Source organism: Rhinatrema bivittatum, chromosome 8, assembly GCF_901001135.1.
Source record: "Rhinatrema bivittatum chromosome 8, aRhiBiv1.1, whole genome shotgun sequence".
Classification (NCBI taxonomy): Eukaryota; Metazoa; Chordata; class Amphibia; order Gymnophiona; family Rhinatrematidae; genus Rhinatrema; species Rhinatrema bivittatum.
In genome coordinates, this window is record NC_042622.1 from 99655912 (window position 1) to 99677620 (window position 21709).

The 21709-nt window shown below is 44.7% G+C and overlaps 1 protein-coding gene across 4 annotated transcripts in view; it reads left to right on the forward strand.

The window, feature by feature from the left end:
- The window catches only part of CNTRL (centriolin), a 402596-nt gene that overhangs the window by 265423 nt on the left and 115464 nt on the right, over positions 1-21709 (forward strand). For all 4 annotated transcript variants that reach the window (XM_029610804.1, XM_029610805.1, XM_029610806.1 and 1 more), the window contains 4 exons: positions 3698-3857; positions 4086-4201; positions 4355-4572; positions 19483-19640. In XM_029610804.1, the coding sequence (XP_029466664.1) occupies positions 3698-3857; positions 4086-4201; positions 4355-4572; positions 19483-19640 (652 nt within the window). The remainder of the gene's footprint in view (positions 1-3697; positions 3858-4085; positions 4202-4354; positions 4573-19482; positions 19641-21709) is intronic.

Here is a 21709-nt window from a genome sequence, read left to right on the forward strand (position 1 = left end):
TGTTGGGGAGATATCAGTTCCGGAGATGGTTTTCAGGGGTGATGAGTCAGACGAACTAAACGAAATCACTGTGAACTTGGAAGATGTATAGGCCAGATTGACAAACTAAAGAGTAGCAAATCACCTGGACCAGATGGTATGCATCCTAGGATACAGAAGGGACTCAAAAATGAAATTTCTGATCTATTAGTTAAAATTTGTAACCTATCATTAAAATCATCCATTGTACCTGAAGACTGGAGGGTGGCCAATGTAACCCCAATATTTAAAAAAGGCTCCAGGGGCGATCCAGATAACTATAGACCAGTGAGCCTGACTTCAGTGCCGGGAAAAATAATAGAAACTATTCTCAAGATCAAAATCGTAGAACATTTAGAAAAGACATGGTTTAATGAAACACAGTCAACATGGATTTACCCAAGGAAGTCTTGCACTAACAAATCTGCTTCATTTTTTTGAATGGGTTAATAAACATGTAGATAAAGGTGAACCGGTAGATGTAGTGTATTTGGATTTTCAGAAGGCATTTGACAAAGTCCCTCATGAGAGGCTTCTACGAAAACTAAAAGTCATGGGATAGGAGGCGATGTCCTTTCGTGGATTACAAACTGGTTAAAAGACAGGAAACAGAGAGTAGGATTAAATGGTCAATTTTCTCAGTGGAAAAGGGTAAACAGTGGAGTGCCTCAGGGATCTGTACTTGGACCGGTGCTTTTCAATATATATATATAAATGATATGGAAAGGAATATGATGAGTGAGGTTATCAAATTTGCGGATGATACAAAATTATTCAGAGTAGTTAAATCACAAGCAGACTGTGATACATTACAGGAGGACCTTGCAAGACTGGTAGACTGGGCATCCAAATGGCAGATGAAATTTAATGTGGACAAGTGCAAGGTGTTGCATATAGGGAAAAATAACCCTTGCTGTAGTTACACGATGTTAGGTTCCATATTAGGAGCTACCACCCAGGAAAAAGATCTAGGCATCATAGTGGATAATACTTTAAAATCATCGGTTCAGTGTGCTGCAGCAGTCAAAAAAGCAAATAGAATGTTAGGAATTATTAGGAAGGGAATGGTTAATAAAACGGAAAATGTCATAATGCCTCTGTATCGCTCCATGGTGAGACCGCACCTTGAATACTGTGTACAATTCTGGTCGCCTCATCTCAAAAAAAAGATATAGTTGCGATGGAGAAGGTACAGAGAAGGGCAACCAAAATGATAAAGGGGATGGAACAGTTCCCCTATGAGGAAAGGCTGAAGAGGTTAGGGCTGTTCAGCTTGGAGAAGAGACGGCTGAGGGGGGATATGATAGAGGTCTTTAAGATCATGAGAGGTCTTGAACGAGTAGATGTGACTCGGTTATTTACACTTTCGAATAATAGAAGGACTAGGGGGCATTCCATGAAGTTAGCAAGTAGCACATTTAAGACTAACCTGAGAAAATTATTTTTCACTCAACGTACAATAAAGCTCTGGAATTGGTTGCCAGAGGATGTGGTTAGTGCAGTTAGTGTAGCTGGGTTCAAAAAGGTTTGGATAAGTTCTTGGAGGAGAAGTCCATTAATGGCTATTAATCAATTAGGGAATAGCCACTGCTATTAATTGCATCAGTAGCATGGTTTCTTCTTAGTGTTTGGGTAATTGCCAGGTTCTTGTGGCCTGGTTTTGGCCTCTGTTGGAAACAGGATTCTGGGCTCGATGGACCCTTGGTCTGACCCAGCATGGCAATTTCTTATGTTCTTATTTCAATAAGGTTTTGGCTGTGACTGTCATTAAATTAGATTCTGTCCTTGGTAGACTGGACCCTCAGGTATCTAGATATGATTCCTTGATTCAAGAGCATGGAGATCGACTAATTGGATTACAAGAGGGTGACAATGATCCAAACAGTACAAACTATTTTGCTTCAGGACAGAGCCTTGCTTTCCCGAAGATTGGAGTCTCTTGAAAATTCCTCACATAGGTTTAACCTTCATCTGTTAAGTTTTCCAAAAATCATTGGGGAATTGCCAATAGTGACTTAGAGAAGATATTTTGCTGAAGTATTAGATTTCTCTGAAAAGCCTCCTTTAATAAACAAGGTTACCTTTTTGCCAAATTCAGTTTGTTCCTCTGGACAAGTGGTCCAGTTAGGTTCGGATTTGGCCAATTTGACAGAATTTCTTCAGACATAGGGACCAGAAATTGCTGAAAGAGTAACCATCTTTCTTTTATTTCTGAATTTGAAGTTAGTTTAGTGATATCGTCTTACTTCAAAAATTTGAATTCCTCTTTTCATGATCAGATTGTAAGAATTTTTCCAGATATTTCTAGAGTTACCCAGGAAAGGAAAAGGGGGTTTCTGGCCCCGAGGAAAGATACCTTAGAATTGGGAGCTACATTTATCTTAAGATACCCATGTAAATGTTTTGTTAAATTTCACTCTGATTTCTTTGTTTTCTTTTCTCATGAGCAGCTTTAATTCTTTTTAAATGCAAGGAGCAGAGTAACATCTTCTCTGGTTCTTGTGACATCTCAATAATAATCTTGAACTGTACTCAGTAATAGGCTCATTTTGCCTGTAGTTAATGCTTTTTCCTGTTATGTTTTGGGTTTTTTTATGCCCTTTATCTCCCTCTGTTCCTTATATGGGTTTCTTATTGTTTAAACGTAAGGACATTTAAAGAAGATATGTATCTTACATGATGTGTTCAGATTTATCTTTTTCTGGTTATTCTCTTTGATTATTGTCCTTATTGTTTGTTACAAAGTTTGTATTTGCTTTGTTAATATTAAAATGCAAAAATAAAACGTTTTTTAAAAAATTTGCCATATATGTGAAAAACTTTGCAGTTGGGAAATGGGTAAAAAGAGATCATACATTGGATTCCTTGTCTTTGAAAAGCCCTCTTATCTATAGTAAAGGGTTAAAAAGATTGCCCAATTACAGTTGGGTAGATCAAGGCACAGGCAAGTGGCATGTACAAAATCCATGGTAAATCCAGCCTTCAGTGCATTTCTCTGTAAAATATCAACAGATTAGCCTTCCATTAGTGAATACCAAATATATATATTGTGTTCAAAAAGCCAGAATTTATTAATTTATTTTGCTTAAAAAATGCTTTGCTAGTGTAGTTGAAGCATTAGGATGTTTTATTTTTGTTTTTAAAATTATCAGTATGTAACACCACCTAATTTAACCCTTATTAGATATAAGCATAATAACTCATGGTAAACACTAAGTCAGACCTTAATTTAAATCTTCTCTTTAACGTAAGAACATAAGACATGCCATACTGGGTTAGACTAAGGGTCCATCAAGCCCAGAATCCTGTTTCCAACAATGGCCAATCAAAGTTGCAAGTACCCAAACAAATAGATCCCAAGCTACTATTCCTTATTGATTAATAGCAGTTTATGGACTTCTCCTCTAGGAACTTATCCAGACCTTTTTTAAGCCCAGTTACACTAACTGCCATAGCCACATCCTCTGGCAATGAATTCCAGAGCTTAAGTATGTGTTGAGTGAAAAATAATTTTCTCCTATTTGTTTTAAAGAAGCTACTTGTTAACTCCGTGAAGTGGTCCCTAGTCCTTTTATTGTGTGATAGAGTAAATAACCAATTTACATTTTCCTGTTCAAGTCCTTTCATGATTTTGTAGATCTCTATCAAGGTCTATAGTAACACAGTTCTTTTGATACAGGATGTAAAATCTCTTCTTGAGGAATTGAGTGTTCAGAAGGGAGAACTCAATGCCCAGATAAGTGAAAAAAGAGCACAGCTTGTCCTACTGAAACAAGAAATAATGAAGGAGGAAGATAATCTACAAAGCACTGCAGGAAACATAACCAAGCACAAAACAGGCAAGTTCTTAGTGCTTGCGGGTTTTTCTAGTGCCTTGCATCTTACTGAAACTCTGCAGCATTCATTTTTAATCCAAAAGTCACACTATAAAAATCAGACCCCCTCATTAAATATATCTGTAGTGCCCTTTTCAGGCAACACATTTGCTTTGGCCCTAGCGGAAGCAAATTTTGTATGAAGAAAAGTTTCTTTATCTACAGCTGACCCATACCTCTTTTTTCAATTAGAACTCAAACATGTTCTGGAAATGCTACAACTTGAAAACAATGAACTACAAGCTCTGAAGTTGCAACATGATCAAAAGGTCAATGAACTGGAAAGAACACAGGTTGCTGTGCTGGAGGTGAGAGAATCTTGTTTAGGGCTGGCGTAATAACACTGCTAGAAACTACTCTGCAAAGTTTGAGTAAACTTCTTATTCCTTGAAGATTTATTTGTATACATGGTCTGTGTCTGCTGCAGTGCAGTTTTGATCTTTTTAGGATCTTTTTCCTAGGAAAAACTGGAGTATGAGAATCTGCAGCGTTCCTGTCAGCTTCAGCGTGGGGAGGTGGAATGGCAGAAACAAGTCTTGGATAAGGATCAGCAGGAAATAGAGTGTCTGATGGCTCAGATGCACTCTTTGCAGGACAGTGTGCAGTGTCTGAGCAAAGAAAAGAAACACCTTGAGGAAAGCTGTCAGAGTCTGGAGAATAAGTTGGCACAAGGTAAAAGGTAAGAATGTATGTAAGAGCACTTTGCAAAGGCAAGGAATCTGATGCATGATCACTTTATTGAAACTAGTAAAAACTCTACAGAACTGTCCATTCTGGTAAATGTCATGCTGCTGGAAAGGTGTTTTGTTAAATCTGATATTTATAAAAGTGAAAAAAGTAGTTAAGTTTTCTGACCAATTTCATCCTAATTGGCCAGCAGTCAGCTTACTGTTTTATGCTGTTTCTTTGTGACACATAACTCCATGATATTCTTGCATATGTTGATTGGAGCTTACTATGTAGGCTCCAATCAACAATGAAATGAGCTCCAAGGACACACCTTTTTTTTTTTTTTTTTTTTTGGTGACATCAACATAGATGTTTATTTTGATTATAGCTCCAGCAAAAGCCAGTTTTTCAGAGGACAAGCAGAATGGTAGTCCTCACATGAGTGACGACATCGGATGGAGCCTGGCATGGAACGTTGATCTCAAAGAATCTAGAACTTTCAAATATTCCCTACTGAGCATGTGCAGCTGTGGTCATCACCCTGCCCCCTAAGCAGAGTCTCTCAGTCTCTTTTTTTTTTCCAGAGTCGTGTCTCTCACAGTATTCAGCAATGCTCTCTCCTTACAGTTTTTGTAAATGATTTCTTCAAGAGCTGCAGCTGTTTTCTTTCCTTTACCTTATGGTAGTTTTATTTCTTTTCCTTTTTCTTCCTGTGTCTGCCAGCCATATGGTGAGCCTTAGTCACTGTACAGTCTGACAGAGTGTATTTCTATCCCTTATTAAATAAATACTGCTCAGGCAGTTTAGTATCTCTGTCCTCTCCTTATTCTGTCTGTTTTGTATCCTTGTCAGGTGGGTGATTCGTGTAGGCCGCTGAGCCTGGAGACTCTCCTGAGTTCTACCTGGACAGGAGTACCATGTCATTTCATTGATCGATTGGCATCAATGGAGGTTCAGGCAGTGCAGAGATCGAAGACCACACTGTTCCTCTGGGGGGGAAAGCTCATCCTCCCCACATTCAAAGGAACTAGTCTCCTGGGCAGGACGTAGCCTCCCCTCCTGTTTGCCGGTAATTACAGTGCCACCATCTTGTGAGAGAGGGTGAGCAGAAGCTTGGGCAAGTAGCTTGCTGCCGCACCTTCGATGCCATTCCCAGTAATGGTTGCCCGTGCACATCTGTGACCAGTGCACCATTGATCTTATGCATTGATGTCAGGAGCGCATCGGGGATCAGGACTGCCGTTGAGCGCCATGGTCACCCTTGATGCCATCAAGGTGCCGGACTGCCCTTGATGCCATAAGGGCCTTATGTGCCATAGGCATCTGTGGACGTGGAGTCTCTATGCACTGGAGTCATCGAGTGCCTTATGTCTCGATGTGGCAGAGTAGGGGACCAATCTCTAGTATTGAGGACCAGGTCTGCCATCAAGCGCCATGGTCCACCTCGATGCCATCGGAGCCGCCCTTGATGTCTGCGCCATTAGTGCCATCGATGCCCTCTGGGCCATTTTGGTGCAGAGCTGCCCCGATACCATAGACACTCTCAATGCCATTGAGGTGCGCGGCTGCCATGGAGGCTATTGGCCATGTTGGCCACCTATGCCTTTCGTTGCCGCTCTCAACAATATCGAGCACTACTAACAAGGCACTGGGATCGTCATTGAGCGCCCTGGTTGTCCCCGAGGCCATCAACTGCCAGGGCTCTTTAGAGCCCTCAAGTGCCACTGAAACCCTTGAGTGACAGGAATTTCAGCCTTGAATGGATCAAGTGCTGGAGTCGCCATTTACTCAAGGCACCCTGGTACACCACGGCATTCAGGCGCAGTGCCCTCGAGGCTCCTTGGCAATGTGCCGACGGGGCACTGAGGGTCATCATACTGTCCCATCATTGACCTATGGCTATCGGGCACCATGGATGCCGATGATCTCAGGAGCCTTGAACCACTGGGATTGGGGAGCATCGGGGGCCCTGCCGGGATTTGTGCACCATCGGTGTTAATGAGCGCTAGCGAGTCTATTGTCATCCATAGTTGCTGGCGAGGGACACCATCAAGCTCGCAGTATTGATGTCCTCGGACAGATAGGTGAAGCAAGGGGAACAGTCAGTGGCGCTGGCAATCATTGGTTCCTCTGGGCACTAATGACGCATGTCAGAGTTGCAGAGCCTCTGCCTGTAGGTGCCCCTGGCATCCTTGAAGCTTTCGGGCACCAGGGTCTCTATTGGTGCCACCAGGTTGTTGAGATCCGCGGGTGCCCTTGTCACCGAGGATGGCTTTATATACTGTTGAACTGATCAAGATTCAGTCAAGCGCTGTCAAAGCCCTGGGTGCAGCATTGTTTGGTGCCCTTGATATGATCCATCATTGAGCGCGAAAGCACTATGGGCCCTCTGTTCGCTATCACCATTGTGGGCACCAGTGGACATGGTCGGATGCCACAGGACGCAGGAAACGACTGCAGAGCACCATTGGCACCATTGGTCACCATGGACGTCACTGCTGTCATTCCTTGAGGGAAACAGTGGTGAGCCATTCCTGACGCAGTTTCAAGGGCTATGTCCAGCCTCTTGGAGAATTATCAGGTACTAGAGGGGGCGACGCCATAGAACACTGTCCACCATCATGCCATACCAGAGCCTCAGTGGTACTGGGGATGCTGACATCGAACTTTCCTATGCACTCCACTGTGAGCTACTATGATAGTGGGGTGCAGCATGTGGATCCGGCAAATCATCTACTCCAAGCGCCTTGGATGATGGCAAGCGGCATTCTCCGTCGGTGCAGTTCTCAGCCATGCCAGAGTTCTGCCATCATTGCCTCAAGGTCTCAGCCTCCTCGTCAGTTCTGCACCACAAAATTTTGGGGAGCACTGGTGGGGAAGGCGTCATCACACACTCTGTGGTTTGCTTTTTGCCAGCATGCAGCCACCGACTCTAGCAAGTGGTACTAGGTTCTTGCTGTGCCGTGGGATTCTACCCACAAGCACAGCAAGTGGGGTCATAGGGATGCCGCTATCTACAGGATGGGATACCTCTGTATGAGTATTGGTCAGTGTGCTTTTACAGTGGAGGGCTCTATTCTTCAGTTGCCCTCTACTGTATGGGTGAGTGTGTGTGTTTCCCTCATGGCAAGCACAACAGATTGTGCGCCGCAGCCACAGGACTGACCTAGGACTGAATTCCTAGTCGAGCACTAAGGGGAGTAGACACCAGGAAGGGGTAGTGTTGGGAGTCTTCTCCTTCTTTAGATGAGGAATGTCTTTCAGCCCCTTCCATATCACAGATCCCCTTTGTGGGGAAGCCCCTGGGACTCTGTCCCTGGCAGGTTTATCGCTGAGCCAGAGCCTCGATTCTTTGAATCTGTGCATCTCCTTGTAGGCCAGGGCCAGGGGATGGCAGTGCTGATCATCTGTTTATGCTGGGTCCCCTTTGATTCTTACTGTGGTGGCCTTCCCCATCCGAGGGTGGCTGCCAGTGGAGGATTGGTCACTTCTGAACCTCAGCGATCAGTGATTGTCTCATCTCTCAACCGGAGATTTGAAAGGTTTTTCAGGATTAGGAGGACCCGATTCCCATTGCTTTCATGTCCCTTCAGGAAGGTGGGATTTGACTGGGTTCCAGAGCAACTCTTATAGGTTCCCCTCTGGACACCTGGTTGTCCACCCCTGCAAGGAAAATTCCTCGTTCTCCGTTTTCCAGAGAAGGCATGTCATTGCTTCTGACTGGCAGTCGCTCTCAGTTCCTTGCAAGATCCGAGAGCTGGTCGAGCATTAGCGCTCTCCTTAAGTTGTCCTAAGGCACATCAGGTCTATTTCGAGAGGGAGCCATTCCAGAGTAGCTCCCCAATGAAGATAATGGGTTTCTCCCTTCCAGGAGTCACCTTTAATACCTGCTGAGCTCTATGGGTGTTTTTTTATTAAGACAATTATTGCCAGTCATTCTCGCTTGTGGGACCCTACCTCCGCGAGGAGGGTTCTAACCCATCCAATTGGCAAGTATGCCTTTCAGACTATCATTATATCCATGGCCTAGGGAGTTGGGGGACGAGGGACCCCACAACAGAGGTGCTGCTATTTGGTTGAAGCAGCTTGCAAGCTATACTTCCTCATTTTAGGAATAACCCTGTCTGCGAACAGGGGTGTCTTGGTTCATGTAACAATTGTTTCATTTACTGGACTTTGTGCTTCCTTGAGGAGAAGTTTATGCTATATCATGGCTGAGGTATTAATACCTAAGCCAGGTTCATGGCAATCTGTGCTGAAATCGCCCTTGCCCTGTCCTGGTACCCTTAGTTTCCAGGCCAGTGACGAAATCCTGTTCAGGGGTTTGCACTTGCAGCACCTCTGTTTCCTGTCTCTTAGTGGAGTGTTTCTGGATTTCTTCCCTGGGAAATTTGCTCTCAGTTTCAGCTGTTCCAGCAGGCTGATGGCTCTGTCTTGGTGCCTACTGGAATCAGCAGTGAGTTATTTGCTTAGGATTGAGTTATACAACCTTTCTACTTGTGCTTAACTCGGCAGTCCAGCGGTCTGCCTCCTTGTGTTCTTCGCTCTTTCCAACTTCCAGTTGGAATGTCAGGGGAGGGGAGGAAAAGTTAAGGCATTTATAGTATATCTTAGTGATTATCTGCAGGGAAAGATACACCACTTTTCACTATATTTTCACTAAGCTCTGGCCAGTACTGCCTTTATCTTTTCTCAGTTCACTAGGTTGCCCAAAGTGTCTCCTGCTCACCTGAACTATCCTGTAGACAGGATGGATAGCCCTGCTCTTGAAAGGGTGAGGTGTGGGTGAGCTTCAGGCCTAACTTATCTCCCTGCTCAGGGGTTTGGGCTAGTGATCCCATTCAGGGATTGCCTTTCATCTCCTGAAATTCTTGATGCTGTCCTGCTGGTCAGCTGTGCCTGGCTCTTTGGCATGTAGGGTCTGTCACAGACCCTGCCATTGTTGCTGATTATTTTTCCAAGCGTGCTTGGTTTCTCTGCCTATTGTGCCTATCAGTCAAACATGGGCAAACTTCTGCAGATGCATTCTGTCCTTTGGATGTCAGTGGACCGTAGTTTCTTTCTGAGGAGTTCTCTGACCCCAGTTGGTTTTTGGTTGTCTTGCGACACCGAAGGAATCTGTGTGGTCTTTGTCCAAGAGTCCTCTTGTTTACATCTCTAGACTTTTTCCTGCATTCAGGAGGTTCTAGACCTACCATCATTGTCAGGGTTTACTGATCCGAAACTCTGCTTGTAATGTTTTCCATAATGCGGACTACGTTTCTTGCTGGAACTTGCATCACTCCTCTGCCTTTGGCGCCCCTGCTACGCATGGGAGTTTTCTGCCTCAGTTGTTTTTATAGTTTGGTTTTTTTTGTAGAACCCAACTCTTTTCCCACCTAGACCCCTTGAGTCAACTGCTTCACAGGCAAAAGGGAGAGAGGTGGTGCTTTCAGCTCTACAGTTTCCTGCTTTGTCCTGCTTGAACAGCCTATAGCTTGGGAATCACACGTATGAAGACTACCATCCTGTCCTCGGAGAAAGCAAAGTTGCTTACCTGTCCTCAGAGCAGGACTAACTGTCATAAGAACATAAGAAAATGCCATACTGGGTCAGACCAAGGGTCCATCAAGCCCAGCATCCTGTTTCCAACAGTGGCCAATCCAGGCCATAAGAACCTGGCAAGTACCCAAAAACTAAGTCTATTCCATGTTACCATTGCTAATGGCAGTGGCTATTCTCTAAGTGAACTTAATAGCAGGTAATGGACTTCTCTTCCAAGAACTTATCCAATCCTTTTTTAAACACAGCTATACTAACTGCACTAACCACATCCTCTGGCAACAAATTCCAGAGTTTAATTGTGCGTTGAGTAAAAAAGAACTTTCTCTGATTTGTTTTAAATGTGCCCCATGCTAACTTCATGGGGTGCCCCCTAGTCTTTCTACTATCCGAAAGAGTAAATAACCGATTCACATCTACCCGTTCTAGACCTCTCATGATTTTAAACACCTCTATCATATCCCCCCTCAGTCGTCTCTTCTCCAAGCTGAAAAGTCCTAACCTCTTTAGTCTTTCCTCATAGGGGAGTTGTTCCATTCCCCTTATCATTTTGGTAGCCCTTCTCTGTACCTTCTCCATCGCAATTATATCTTTTTTGAGATGCGGCGACCAGAATTGTACACAGTATTCAAGGTGCGGTCTCACCATGGAGCGATACAGAGGCATTATGACATTTTCCGTTTTATTCACCATTCCCTTTCTAATAATTCCCAACAGCAGGATGTTAGTCCTCATGAGACCCATCCACCTCCCCTGGGAGTTGGTTTCTCCATGTATTAGCTATTTTATAGACTGAGGGACTCTGCATAGGGGCCAGGGTGATGACTACAGCTGCACATGCTCAGAAGGGTATGTTTGAAAGTTCTAGATTCTTTGAGATCAAAGTTCTGTGCCGGGCTCCATCTGATGATGTCACCCATGTGTGAGGACTAACATCCTGCTGTCCTCGGAGAACACCTGTTACAGGTAAGAAACTCTGCTTTCCTTTTCATCCAGACAGATTAGGCCAGACAATGGGTTATGCATGCCAACCAGCATATGGATGCAGAAAACAGGCTCACTGATGTCATGCCTTATATATCTTTATGCTGACACCAGCCTGCCAGTATTTTGTCTCCAGCAAATGGTAGGCAAACATCCCATGCTGTGGACTCGGGCCTGACAGGCTGAACAGAGAAATTGCTTAGAGCTGAGTGAAAGACAAGCTTCTCCCTCCTCAGCGATATCAAGGGAAGGAAGAAATTGAGTGCCAGGCAAACTGCTCGGGCTTCCAGACGATTGATGTGCCACCGGATTTGAACAGCGGCCCTGGGTAGACTGATGTTGACACACCACTCCCCAGCCGGAAAGGCTGGCATCCGTCATCACAATGACCCACTGGGGAGTTTCCAGGGGCATGCCTTTTAGAAGGTGGGCGAGCGAAAGCCACCACTACATGTCAGCAATGGTAGAATCAGAGAGCAGCAGAGGCGTCCAAATCTCCTCCGAGACCGGTTTCCATCAGGACAGCAAAGCCTTCTGTAACGGACGCATATGCGCAAAAGCCCAAGGCACCAAATCTATAATTGAAACCATAGAGCCCAAGACTTGAAGGTAATCCCAGACCATGGGCACAAAGAGGGACAGCAGATTCTGCATTTGCTCCATGAGTTTGAGCGCTCGAGACTCGGGCAGGAACACCTTGCCCATCCGAGTGTCGAAACATGCTCCCAGAAATTCCAGGACCTGAGGAGGCTGAAGATTGCTCTTGGGAAAGTTGATTATCCAGCCGAGGGAGAAAAGAAACTTCAACACTCTGATGACCGCTGCCTTGCAAAGGGATTCCAACTTTGCCCGTATGCGCCAGTCATCCGGATAGGGATGGACTAGGATTCCGTCCCGGCGTAAAGCGGCCACCACCACCACCACCATGACCTTGGTGAAAGTGTGCGGTGCTGTGGCGAGACTAAATGGGAGCGCCCGAAACTGGAAGTGTTGCCCCAGGATGTTGAAACGAAGGTACTTCTGGTGCTCCTGACGGATTGGGCTGTGTAGGTAGGCCTCAGTCAGATCGAGAGAGGCCAGAAATTCTCCCGAGGGAACCGCCGCAATCACTGCCCTCAAGGTCTCCATTCTGAAATGGGGAACCTTGAGAGCTCGACTGACTCTCATCAGGTCCAGGATTGGGGGAAAGAGCAGTCCTTCTTGGGCATGATGAAGAAGATGGAATACTGGCCAAACCCCTGTTCCCGCAGAGGGACCGGGACTATGGCTCCAAGTTCTTGCAGGCGGGCAAGCGACTGACATAAGGCTGGGCGCTTCCGACTGCCGCAGGGAGAGACCAGATACCAGTCCAGGAGGTCCCGAGCAAATTCTAATGCGTAGCCTTTTTTGATCACATCAAGGACCCACTGATCAGTCGTTATTTTGACCCATTCCTCGGCAGACAGGGACACACGTCCACCTAAGCTGGGAACGGAGGAATGGGCCAGCCGTATTTCATTGTGAGGAGAAATTTGAGCTGGAGCCTGGCATGTTACCATCCTGGAAGGGACGTCTGCCACGAAAGGAATGAGACCATGACTGTGACCTGGAGGAAGCACCCCTTTGAACGGAGCCCCGCGCTCTGGGGTTAAACAGACGCTATCCTTGGAAGCGAGAGCGCGAGGGAAAAAAGGACTGTTTAGGGCAGTCCTCATGCAGCTTATGAATCTTGTTTTCTCCCAAAGATTTAATAAAGCTGTTCAAGGTCCTCACCAAAAAGTAACTTACCCTTGAAGGGAAGCATGCCTAGCTGCGACTTCGAGGAAGGATCCGCCGATCAATTCCGCAGCCAAAGAAGTTGCCTGGCCGAGACGGCTGAAATCAAAGCCCTGGCCTGTACACGGAGGAGATCGTAAAGGGCATCAGCCCCATATGCAATAGCGCCTTCCAGCCGTTCTGCCTGTTCCGTCTCTGCAGATGGGAGGTCCTGGATGCTGAGCAATTGTTGAACCCACCTGAGGCTTGCCCGCTGCATGAGTCTGCTACAGACTGTCACCTGGACACCTAAGGCCAGAACCTTGAAAATCCGCTTGAGATGCAGCTCCAGTTTATGATCCTGAGTATCTTTCAATGCCATAGCAACCACCACTGGAATGGTGGCTCGCTTTGTGACCGTGGAGACTGAAGCATCTACCTTGGGAAAGCATCTCCAAGCATTGGTCAGGGAGGGGATAGAGCTTTTCCATTGCCCGACCCACCTGGAGGCCTGATTCTGGGACTCCCATTCCCGGAGGAGAAGCTGCATAAGCATGGGATGAAACGGGAACGTACGAGGAGGAGCCCTAAGTCCCGCCAGGACAGGGTCCACGGTACCTGAGGAAGCAACAGGCGCAGATTCTTCAGGTGGGACCTCGATCCCCAGCTCCTCTAGAACAAAAGGAATGAGCGGATCCAGCTCTTCCCTTTGAAATAATCTAAGAACCCGCAGGTCGTCTCCTTCAATGGGAGGATTAGAGAAAAGAAATCCACATCCGGATCCACATCAGTATCATGGGGAGGGGAGGGCTGGGGAAGGTCAGGGGCAGATGGAACCCCCGGAACAGTCCAAACTCTAACGGCGCCCTGCGGATCTGACAACTGCGGGAGCTGGTGAATGGATGGCTGAGGAAGCTTCACTGGCGCAGGGTCCGGAGCTGGATCATCATCCTCTTGCAAGCTGGCTAAATAGGATTTGTGCATCAGGAGCACAAAACCAGTAGAAAATTTAGGTTTTGATTTTCTGGGTAAAGTGGGAGGAGGGACTGTGGGGGGAGAGACAGGGATCTCATCCGGGGAGTCAACGGGACTTAAATTCTGTGGTAAATCGAAAAAATCAGGCTCCCTTCCCCCCTGAAGTCCTGATTCCTCCGGCAGAGCAGAGTCCAAGATGGCCACCATTCCAACGGCTTTTTGTGTGGGAGGCGGCTTGGCGGCACACTTGATGGCCTGACCCCGGACCGCTGACCTCGCTGCCAGCGCAGAGGGACCCTCACCACCGGGCAAACGAAGAACAAAGCCCCTCACGGGAGAGCCGCGAAGCAGGCTCCCCAAGGGCTAAGCAACCCGCTGAACGCGGCATGACGAGAGCCGTGAAGAAATATGGCTGCTGCAACTGGCTGTAATCGCAAGCAGGAGCAGGAGAGCGAACCCGGCTATGCTGCATTTCAATTTTCTTTTTTTTGTTCGGTGCATAGCCAAAAAAGCGGGTAAGCAGTGCTGCCAAAGCTATTCCAGGCTCTCTGTCCGAAGTAAAAGCAGTGGAACCCAAGGTATTAAACTTCTCAAGGTCCAAGTAGCCAAGGGGGGAGTGACTGAACCACCAGTTTCACCCCATTCATGCAGCAGGTCACCGGGTAAGGAGTCCTAGGCTGAATGATCAAGGGGCAAGCCACCCTATTATCCTGTAAGAGCAAGGAGACAGAAGCTGTCTCCAGAGGGAACAGGTTTTGAACTATGCCCAGTCAGTTAACTTTTATGCTTTTTTTTTTTTTCAATTTTACAAGAGAGATAGATAATACTTGCTTGATCCTTAAAAGATACGAAGAGAAAAATCTCCCAGAGGGAAGAAAATTAAGAAAGAGGGAACCACAGGTTCAACTGTCTGGATCTACTGGAGACAGAGAAATACTGAAGGGTCACAGGGGGCTCTGTCCTGATAAGAGGATGCCTTTTCAGTTTTTCTCTGTCTCAGTCTGCTGGACAGGAGGCCCAACCTACTGTCTGGACTGATCCGGGTACGTACAGGGAAAGCGCCAAGACTTTCTCAAGATGTCCATAATAGAATCCTCTTTAGGGACAGAAATTTCTTCCTTATCCATGAGCAAAGGCATGAGAAACAGAAACATAACAGTAAGCATAGGATACAAAATATAAAACTATCAAGGCCTAGAGAACAAGGAAAAGAGTGTGTCCCATCTGCACTGTTAATCTTCCCTCAAAATACTCTGAACTGTTTAAAATAGTGCATAAGCCATCCTGTGTTGCAAGCATATAATCTAAGCCATGTCTGTTATACATAGAAACAATAGTAAGTCAACAGTTTGTTGCAAAGCTTTCACTACATGCACTACTGATTGCAATCTTCTAATAGCTATTCCTAATTCAGCAGCTACTGCGGGTTGAGCAAAAGGTATAACTAAATGCATCTAATAAAGGATAATACTGATTGCAAACTTTAAGCAAAGGGTAATACATTCTCATCTAAGCAAGGGAAACAATCATCTAGAGCAAAACAAACACAAATAGAAAATCAGGCAAAAAGTGGTAACAGTTCAGTTCATATAATGAAGGGTGCAAGATATCCTCTGTGGCAAAGGCATGGAAAAGGCTTGATGGGATGATTTCTGAAAATCAATGGCGTATTCAGTTCTCTCAGTATGGTGTATTTCTTTTGTCATCGAGGCATAAGTGATATGTGTGTGTTTATGGATTAAAAAACCTAATATGAGAGCAACACAAATTCAAATTAATAAATAAGAAGATTTTATCATGGCTATAACTCTAATCTATATAATGTTCCCACTTTATTATAAGGTAATTTGCAATAATCAGAACCACAAACAACTCAGGTACTCAGACATTACATAGAAACATAAATTTTACTCACAACATTCTTCAGTTGTCAGGACATACACATCACAAAAGACAGAAGACATAAGAACATAAGAAAATGCCATACTGGGTCAGACCAAGGGTCCATCAAGCCCAGCATCCTGTTTCCAACAGTGGCCAATCCAGGCCATAAGAACCTGGCAAGTACCCAAAAACTAAGGGGCGGGCGGATTTACGCGAGCAGGGCCCTGCGCGCCGGTGAGCCTATTTTACATAGGCTCACCGGCGCGCGCAGAACCCCGGGACTCGCGTAAGTCCCGGGGTTTTCGGAGTGGGCGTGTCGGGAGGCGTGTCGGGGGGCGGGGCCGGAGCGCGCGGCGTTGCGGGGGCGTGTCGGCAGCGTTTTGGGGGCGGGTACGGGGGCATGGCTACGGCCCGGGGCGGTCCGGGGGCGTGGCCGCGCCCTCCGTACCCGCCCCCAGGTCGCGGCCCGGCGCGCAGGAGTCCCGCTCGCGCGCGGGGATTTACGCCTCCCTCTGGGAGGCGTAAATCCCCCGACAAAGGTAGGATGGGGGTTTAGACAGGGCCGGGCGGGTGGGTTAGGTAGGGGAAGGGAGGGGAAGGTGAGGGGAGGGCAAAGGAAAGTTCCCTTCTAGGCCGCTCCGATTTCGGAGCGGCCTAGGAGGGAACGGGGGTAGGCTGCGCGGCTCGGCGCGCGCAGGCTATACGAAATCGATAGCCTTGCGCGCGCCGATCCAGGATTTTAGCCGATACGCGCGACTACGCGCGTATCTACTAAAATCCAGCGTACTTTTGTTTGCGCCTGGAGCGCAAACAAAAGTAGGCTATTCGCGCTCGTCTGAAAATCTACCCCTAAGTCTATTCCATGTTACTGTTGCTAATGGCAGTGGCTATTCTCTAAGTGAACTTAATAGCAGGTAATGGACTTCTCCTCCAAGAACTTATCCAATCTGAACTGTCGCTGGATGGCGGATACAATGAAACATGGGTATAATGAACATGCGGAAACAATAAAACATGTGAAACGTTAGAAATACACTATCATAAAATGTTGTAATGATAAAATGACAATATAATAACATAATATTAAAAATAATAACTTTACATTAGCTCATTATTATTGATCATTACATTGGCTCCCCATTACTCAGAGAGTTAAATTTAAGCTGATTACACTAACATTTAAAGTGTTACATAGGGAGGGACCAGCATATTTGAAAAATTTAGTCTCCTGGTATATACCCCAGCAGGCATTGAGGTCAGAAGGTAAGTTTTTATTAAATGTGCCAGAGCTCAGAAAGGCTACGTTATAGGAGACAAGGAATAGAGCCCTTTCGTGGGCAGCCCCACCTGCTTTGAATGAGCTCCCAGTAAGCATCCAGTGGATGCAAGATTACACATTTTTTCAAATGCAGGTTAAGACTCCTCTGTTTAAGGAAGCTTTAATTAATTTAATTTTAAATATGTTTTAGCTAATGCAATTTTGTATTTTGTATTGTTTTATGTTTATGATTATGTATGTTTTTATGGAAACCGCCTAGAACAGTTTTTTGGTAATTGGTTGTGACAGAAATTGTATAAATAAATAATAGATCTATTGGTAACTGACAAGAATTCCAAGGCACAGTTTCTTCAGTCAATGCAAGCAATATGGATTCTAAATAATAGATGCTTTCATTCAACCATGCCCAAAGAGAGGATTGCTCTATGTATTTCCTCCCTGGTGTAACTCTGGATTGGCCAAGATCTCATGTATCTGGATTTCATAAGACTGAGGCACTTCAGATTCAATTCCTAGGAACTTGGGATCTCTTGAGTTGGGGATCCAGTTCTTCTGGAAGATCTGACTCCATTTTATCTTATAACTTGGCCCTTGAGAAATCATGGTTGTACAAAAAGTGATACTCCTCTTCAGTAATTTCAACCCTGTTCAGGGCCTGTAAGGCTTTGACATTGCTGGCTTATGTCAGAATTTGGCATCTCTTCAAAATATGTTACAGTTTCCCCTTGGCGGCCAAATATTTCTGACAATTTAGTTTTCCTTCAAAGGGGGTTGGGTAAAGGTTTAGCCTTGAATTCTCTTAAGCCCAAGTGGTGGCCATCTCCTGTTACAGAGGTAGAATACAAGGGTCTTCCATTGCCTCCCATCCAGATATTTCTCATTTCCTTCGAAGAGTGAAATGTATTTGACCTCCCTTCAGGCTCTTGGTTTCTCAGTAAATTTGAACCTGGTAATCAGAGCCATAGTTGAGTCTCTTTAAACAGGCTTTTTGAAGGACTTTCATTGAAGACTACCTTCCTAGTAACCATTTCCTCAACTAAGTATATCTCTGAGTTTCAAGCATTATCTTGCAGAGATCTGTTTCTGGTTTTTTTTTTCTTGGACTTTGTTTTTCTTCATCCAATTCTATCCTTTTTGCCCATAGTAGTTTCCTTGTTCCATTTAAATTAGACAATCTCTCTTCTGGCCTTTTCACCAGAAGAGTGTCACAGTAAAGGGAAATCTCTGCTTATTGGATGTCCATTTAGTTCATCTGAGGTATCTAGAAATCACAAAGCAGTTTAGAAAATCTGATAGATTGTTTTATTTGGAGGTCCGAGCAAGATGAGACAGCTTCTAAGGCAGGGGTGCCTACTCCGCTCCACAAGAGCCACAAGCAGGCCTGGTTTTCAGGATATCCACAATGAATATGCATGAGATAGATTTGTATGCACTGCCTCCATTCTGTGCAAATCTGTCTCATGCATATTCATTGTGGAGTTGGCTATCCCTGTTCTAAAGCTTCCTTGGCTAGGTAGATCAAAGGGACAATTTCTTCAGCTTACCTATTCAAAGGTCATCCAGATCCATTCTTCAAGAGCTCAAGATTCTTGAGCAGTCTACAGCTCTTGCTTCAGAGGATATTTGTAAGGTAACCATCTGGTCTTCCTTACATTCTAGTTTAGAAGTTCATGCAAAGGAAGACAGCCTTTGGAACTGGCATTCTCAGGGCAACCTAATGTCTCCCATCCCAGTTTAATTGGGATTGAGTACCTTATATATCTGGACTGGTGTAGCAGGACGAAAAGGAAAGAGGAATTTACTCTTACCTGATTATTTACTTTCTTTGAATCCTGCTATGTCTATGCCCACCAGAGAAGTTCAAACTATTCTGTCATTAAAGATGTTCCTCCCTTCTGCAGAAATGATTGTTCTCTTTGTGGGTATAACCTGAGATTCATCTATCTTTTCTCTTATTAATTCCTATTTTGGCAGAGTTGAATGTTTTAAGCGAATCCTTCTTTATTGGTGTTATAGAATTTCTATAAGTGTTAAAATTAAGTTTTTTGTTGCTTTTGTTGCTTTGACATGCGAAAACTGGCTTTTACTGGAGTTGCACAGTCACCTGTTATAATGTAACAGAAAAAGGTGTGCCCTCTAACTCCATCTGCTAGCAGCGGGGAATAACCCACATGTGTGAACTGGTATAGCATGATTCAAGGAAAGAAAATTATCAGGCAAGAATAAATTTTTCCATTTTCCAGCAAACATCTTTCCAAGAATATACTGATCAACAATGTGTTAAGCCAGTGCTGTAAAATTAAGGGATAAAATTGAAGGTTGCACTTTGCACACTTTGGTATGTATACTCGTTTTATTAGGGCTGTTATTTTCATGAAATTATTGTACTTGTTGCCAGCCATAGGTATATTTATGGTTTGCTGCTTCCTTATAGGAATTAATATATTAAGTCAAGTATGAAACTATATTTAAATGTTTTGGAATGTGAAAGAATATCTGACACCAAGATATTCTGACTTTCAGAGTTCTAACAGCTACAGAAGATTGCAGTAAAAATGCGGTATCTAATTTAGAAAAGTTAGAATCAGCTAGCCATGAACTACAAAAGGAACTTGACCAGCTGAGCAGACAGAAACAGGCAATGCAACTGGAGAACACAACCATCCAGCAATTACTCCAAGGTAAAAGCTAGCTTTCTGCACATGTGAAATATTAATGTATCTATTGGTAACTTATCTCACTGCTGTACTGGCTGTGGTTGTTTGAGTAAACTGTTTTAAAAACTGTATCCAAAAACAAAAAATGGAGAACAAGTACTGCACTTGTAAGACCACCAATTGTAGAGAAAGTGCAGAATAAACTAAAAGTCCACACAGTAGATGCAATGTGTTATTCTAGAAGATTTACTTGAAAATGGCAACTCCACATACTTTATATACAATGTATTACAATATTACTAGCAGGTTTCCCGACACGGATCCTGTGTTTCGCCGCAAGGCTGCGTCGGGAGGGACAGAACAAAACGTTTCAAATCTAAAAATACAAACGAAATTAATGGTGTGGTACAATAGAACGATGGGTAACCTCTATCATAACAAAGCTTAACAGTACATAAACATATCTGTATAAATTTGGTTCAAAATGTCCAGGAGTGCACCAATACACTAACAACAAGGTTCTTTAAATGCTGTAGGAAATGGCGCGAAAATAACCAGCCAATCAAGTGAGAGGAGGCAGGGTAACCAGGACGTGAAAGGAAACTGAGATGAGCAAGACATTTAAAAAAAATGTATGCAATACGTACAAGCCTTCTAACTGAATCAAAAAAGGTCTAGGAAATGTGACCTGAAACAGGGTTGACCACTTTATATATTTACACATCTAACCACATAACCCTCACATTTCTGCTGTTAAAATTCAATATGTATTACTTTTAAAGCACTAGGAAGAATCTTTATTGACAGCACCATGGTTAAAACAGAATATAACCCACACTAGTGTTGAAATTAATAAATTTTGTTTTAATATATGTTCTTTATTTCTTGTATTAAAACATGCACCCAAGGTTTGTGGGCCAGTGCTGTAGTAGCTAATTTGTGTGTGATTGAAGGCATTTTTTTTCAAGTGTCAGCCTCCCCATGTATGCCACTTTATCATGGGTCCTTATATATATCATATACTGCCTATTGCAATTCAAAGGGACTCTGTGTTAAATAAATTCTACTTAGAATAATCTTCAAAATTTATTCTTTTTTTAGAAAACTAATATTTGAAAATGTCATTGTATTTATTGTGCTTGATCCTTTTTTCAGTCTTTGGTCATAGTATTATCCCAGGACAAGCAGGATGCTAGTCCTCACATATGGGTGACATCGATAATGGAGCCCTATATGGAAAAACTTCTGTCAAAGTTTCTATAAACTTTTGACTGGCACCCAGAGTGCCTACTGAGCATACCCAGCATGCCATGATATTCTCTGCCACAGGGGTCTCTCTTCAGTCTTCTTTTTTCCGCGGAGCCGTTAGCCTCGTGGTTAATTTGGAGTCCTGTGGTGATTTTCACCATTTTTCAAACTTTACAAAACGTTTTCGGGAAAACTTCCTACCACAGTGGTCTCCCACAACTTTTACATCGCGGTGAGTTTTTTCCACTTTTCGATCGATTCCGTGCCGTTTTTCGTAGCCAAAGTCATCGACGGCTGTCCGACTCAAAATGGCTTCGGGCTTCAAAAAATGCCCAAATTGTAGCAGAACGATGTCGATTACAGACTCATATTTAGAATGTGGGCTCTGTCTCGGCGGGGAAGATGACGTACAGTCCTGCCCAAAATGTGCCGAGATGACATCGAAGGGACGTCGGCTTCGTATGGAGAAGATGGAGCAACTTTTTCACATTCAATTGCTCCCTTCGGCATCGACATCGACACAATAGTCTCCGGCCAGAGCGATTCGCAAGGTCGTCCTCAAGAAGCGACTCCCAGGAGAATCGGGAGATTCAGCGTTACTTTCTCCCACACCGTCTTCAAGGGCATAGACATCCAGCAGCGAGAAAAGTAAGGAAAAGCACCGGCATCGTCATTGACGGCCGCACGGTTTGGGTATCTAACCGATGCCCGCTGCACCATCGAGGGAGTCGGCTTCGCCATCTAAGAAACCTCGGCTGGACGTGGTTTCTCCGAGGCCTTCGACGCCACGGCGATCCGCACCGTTATCTGTGCCGGGAACCGTACCTCCCCAGGGCTCTGCGGAG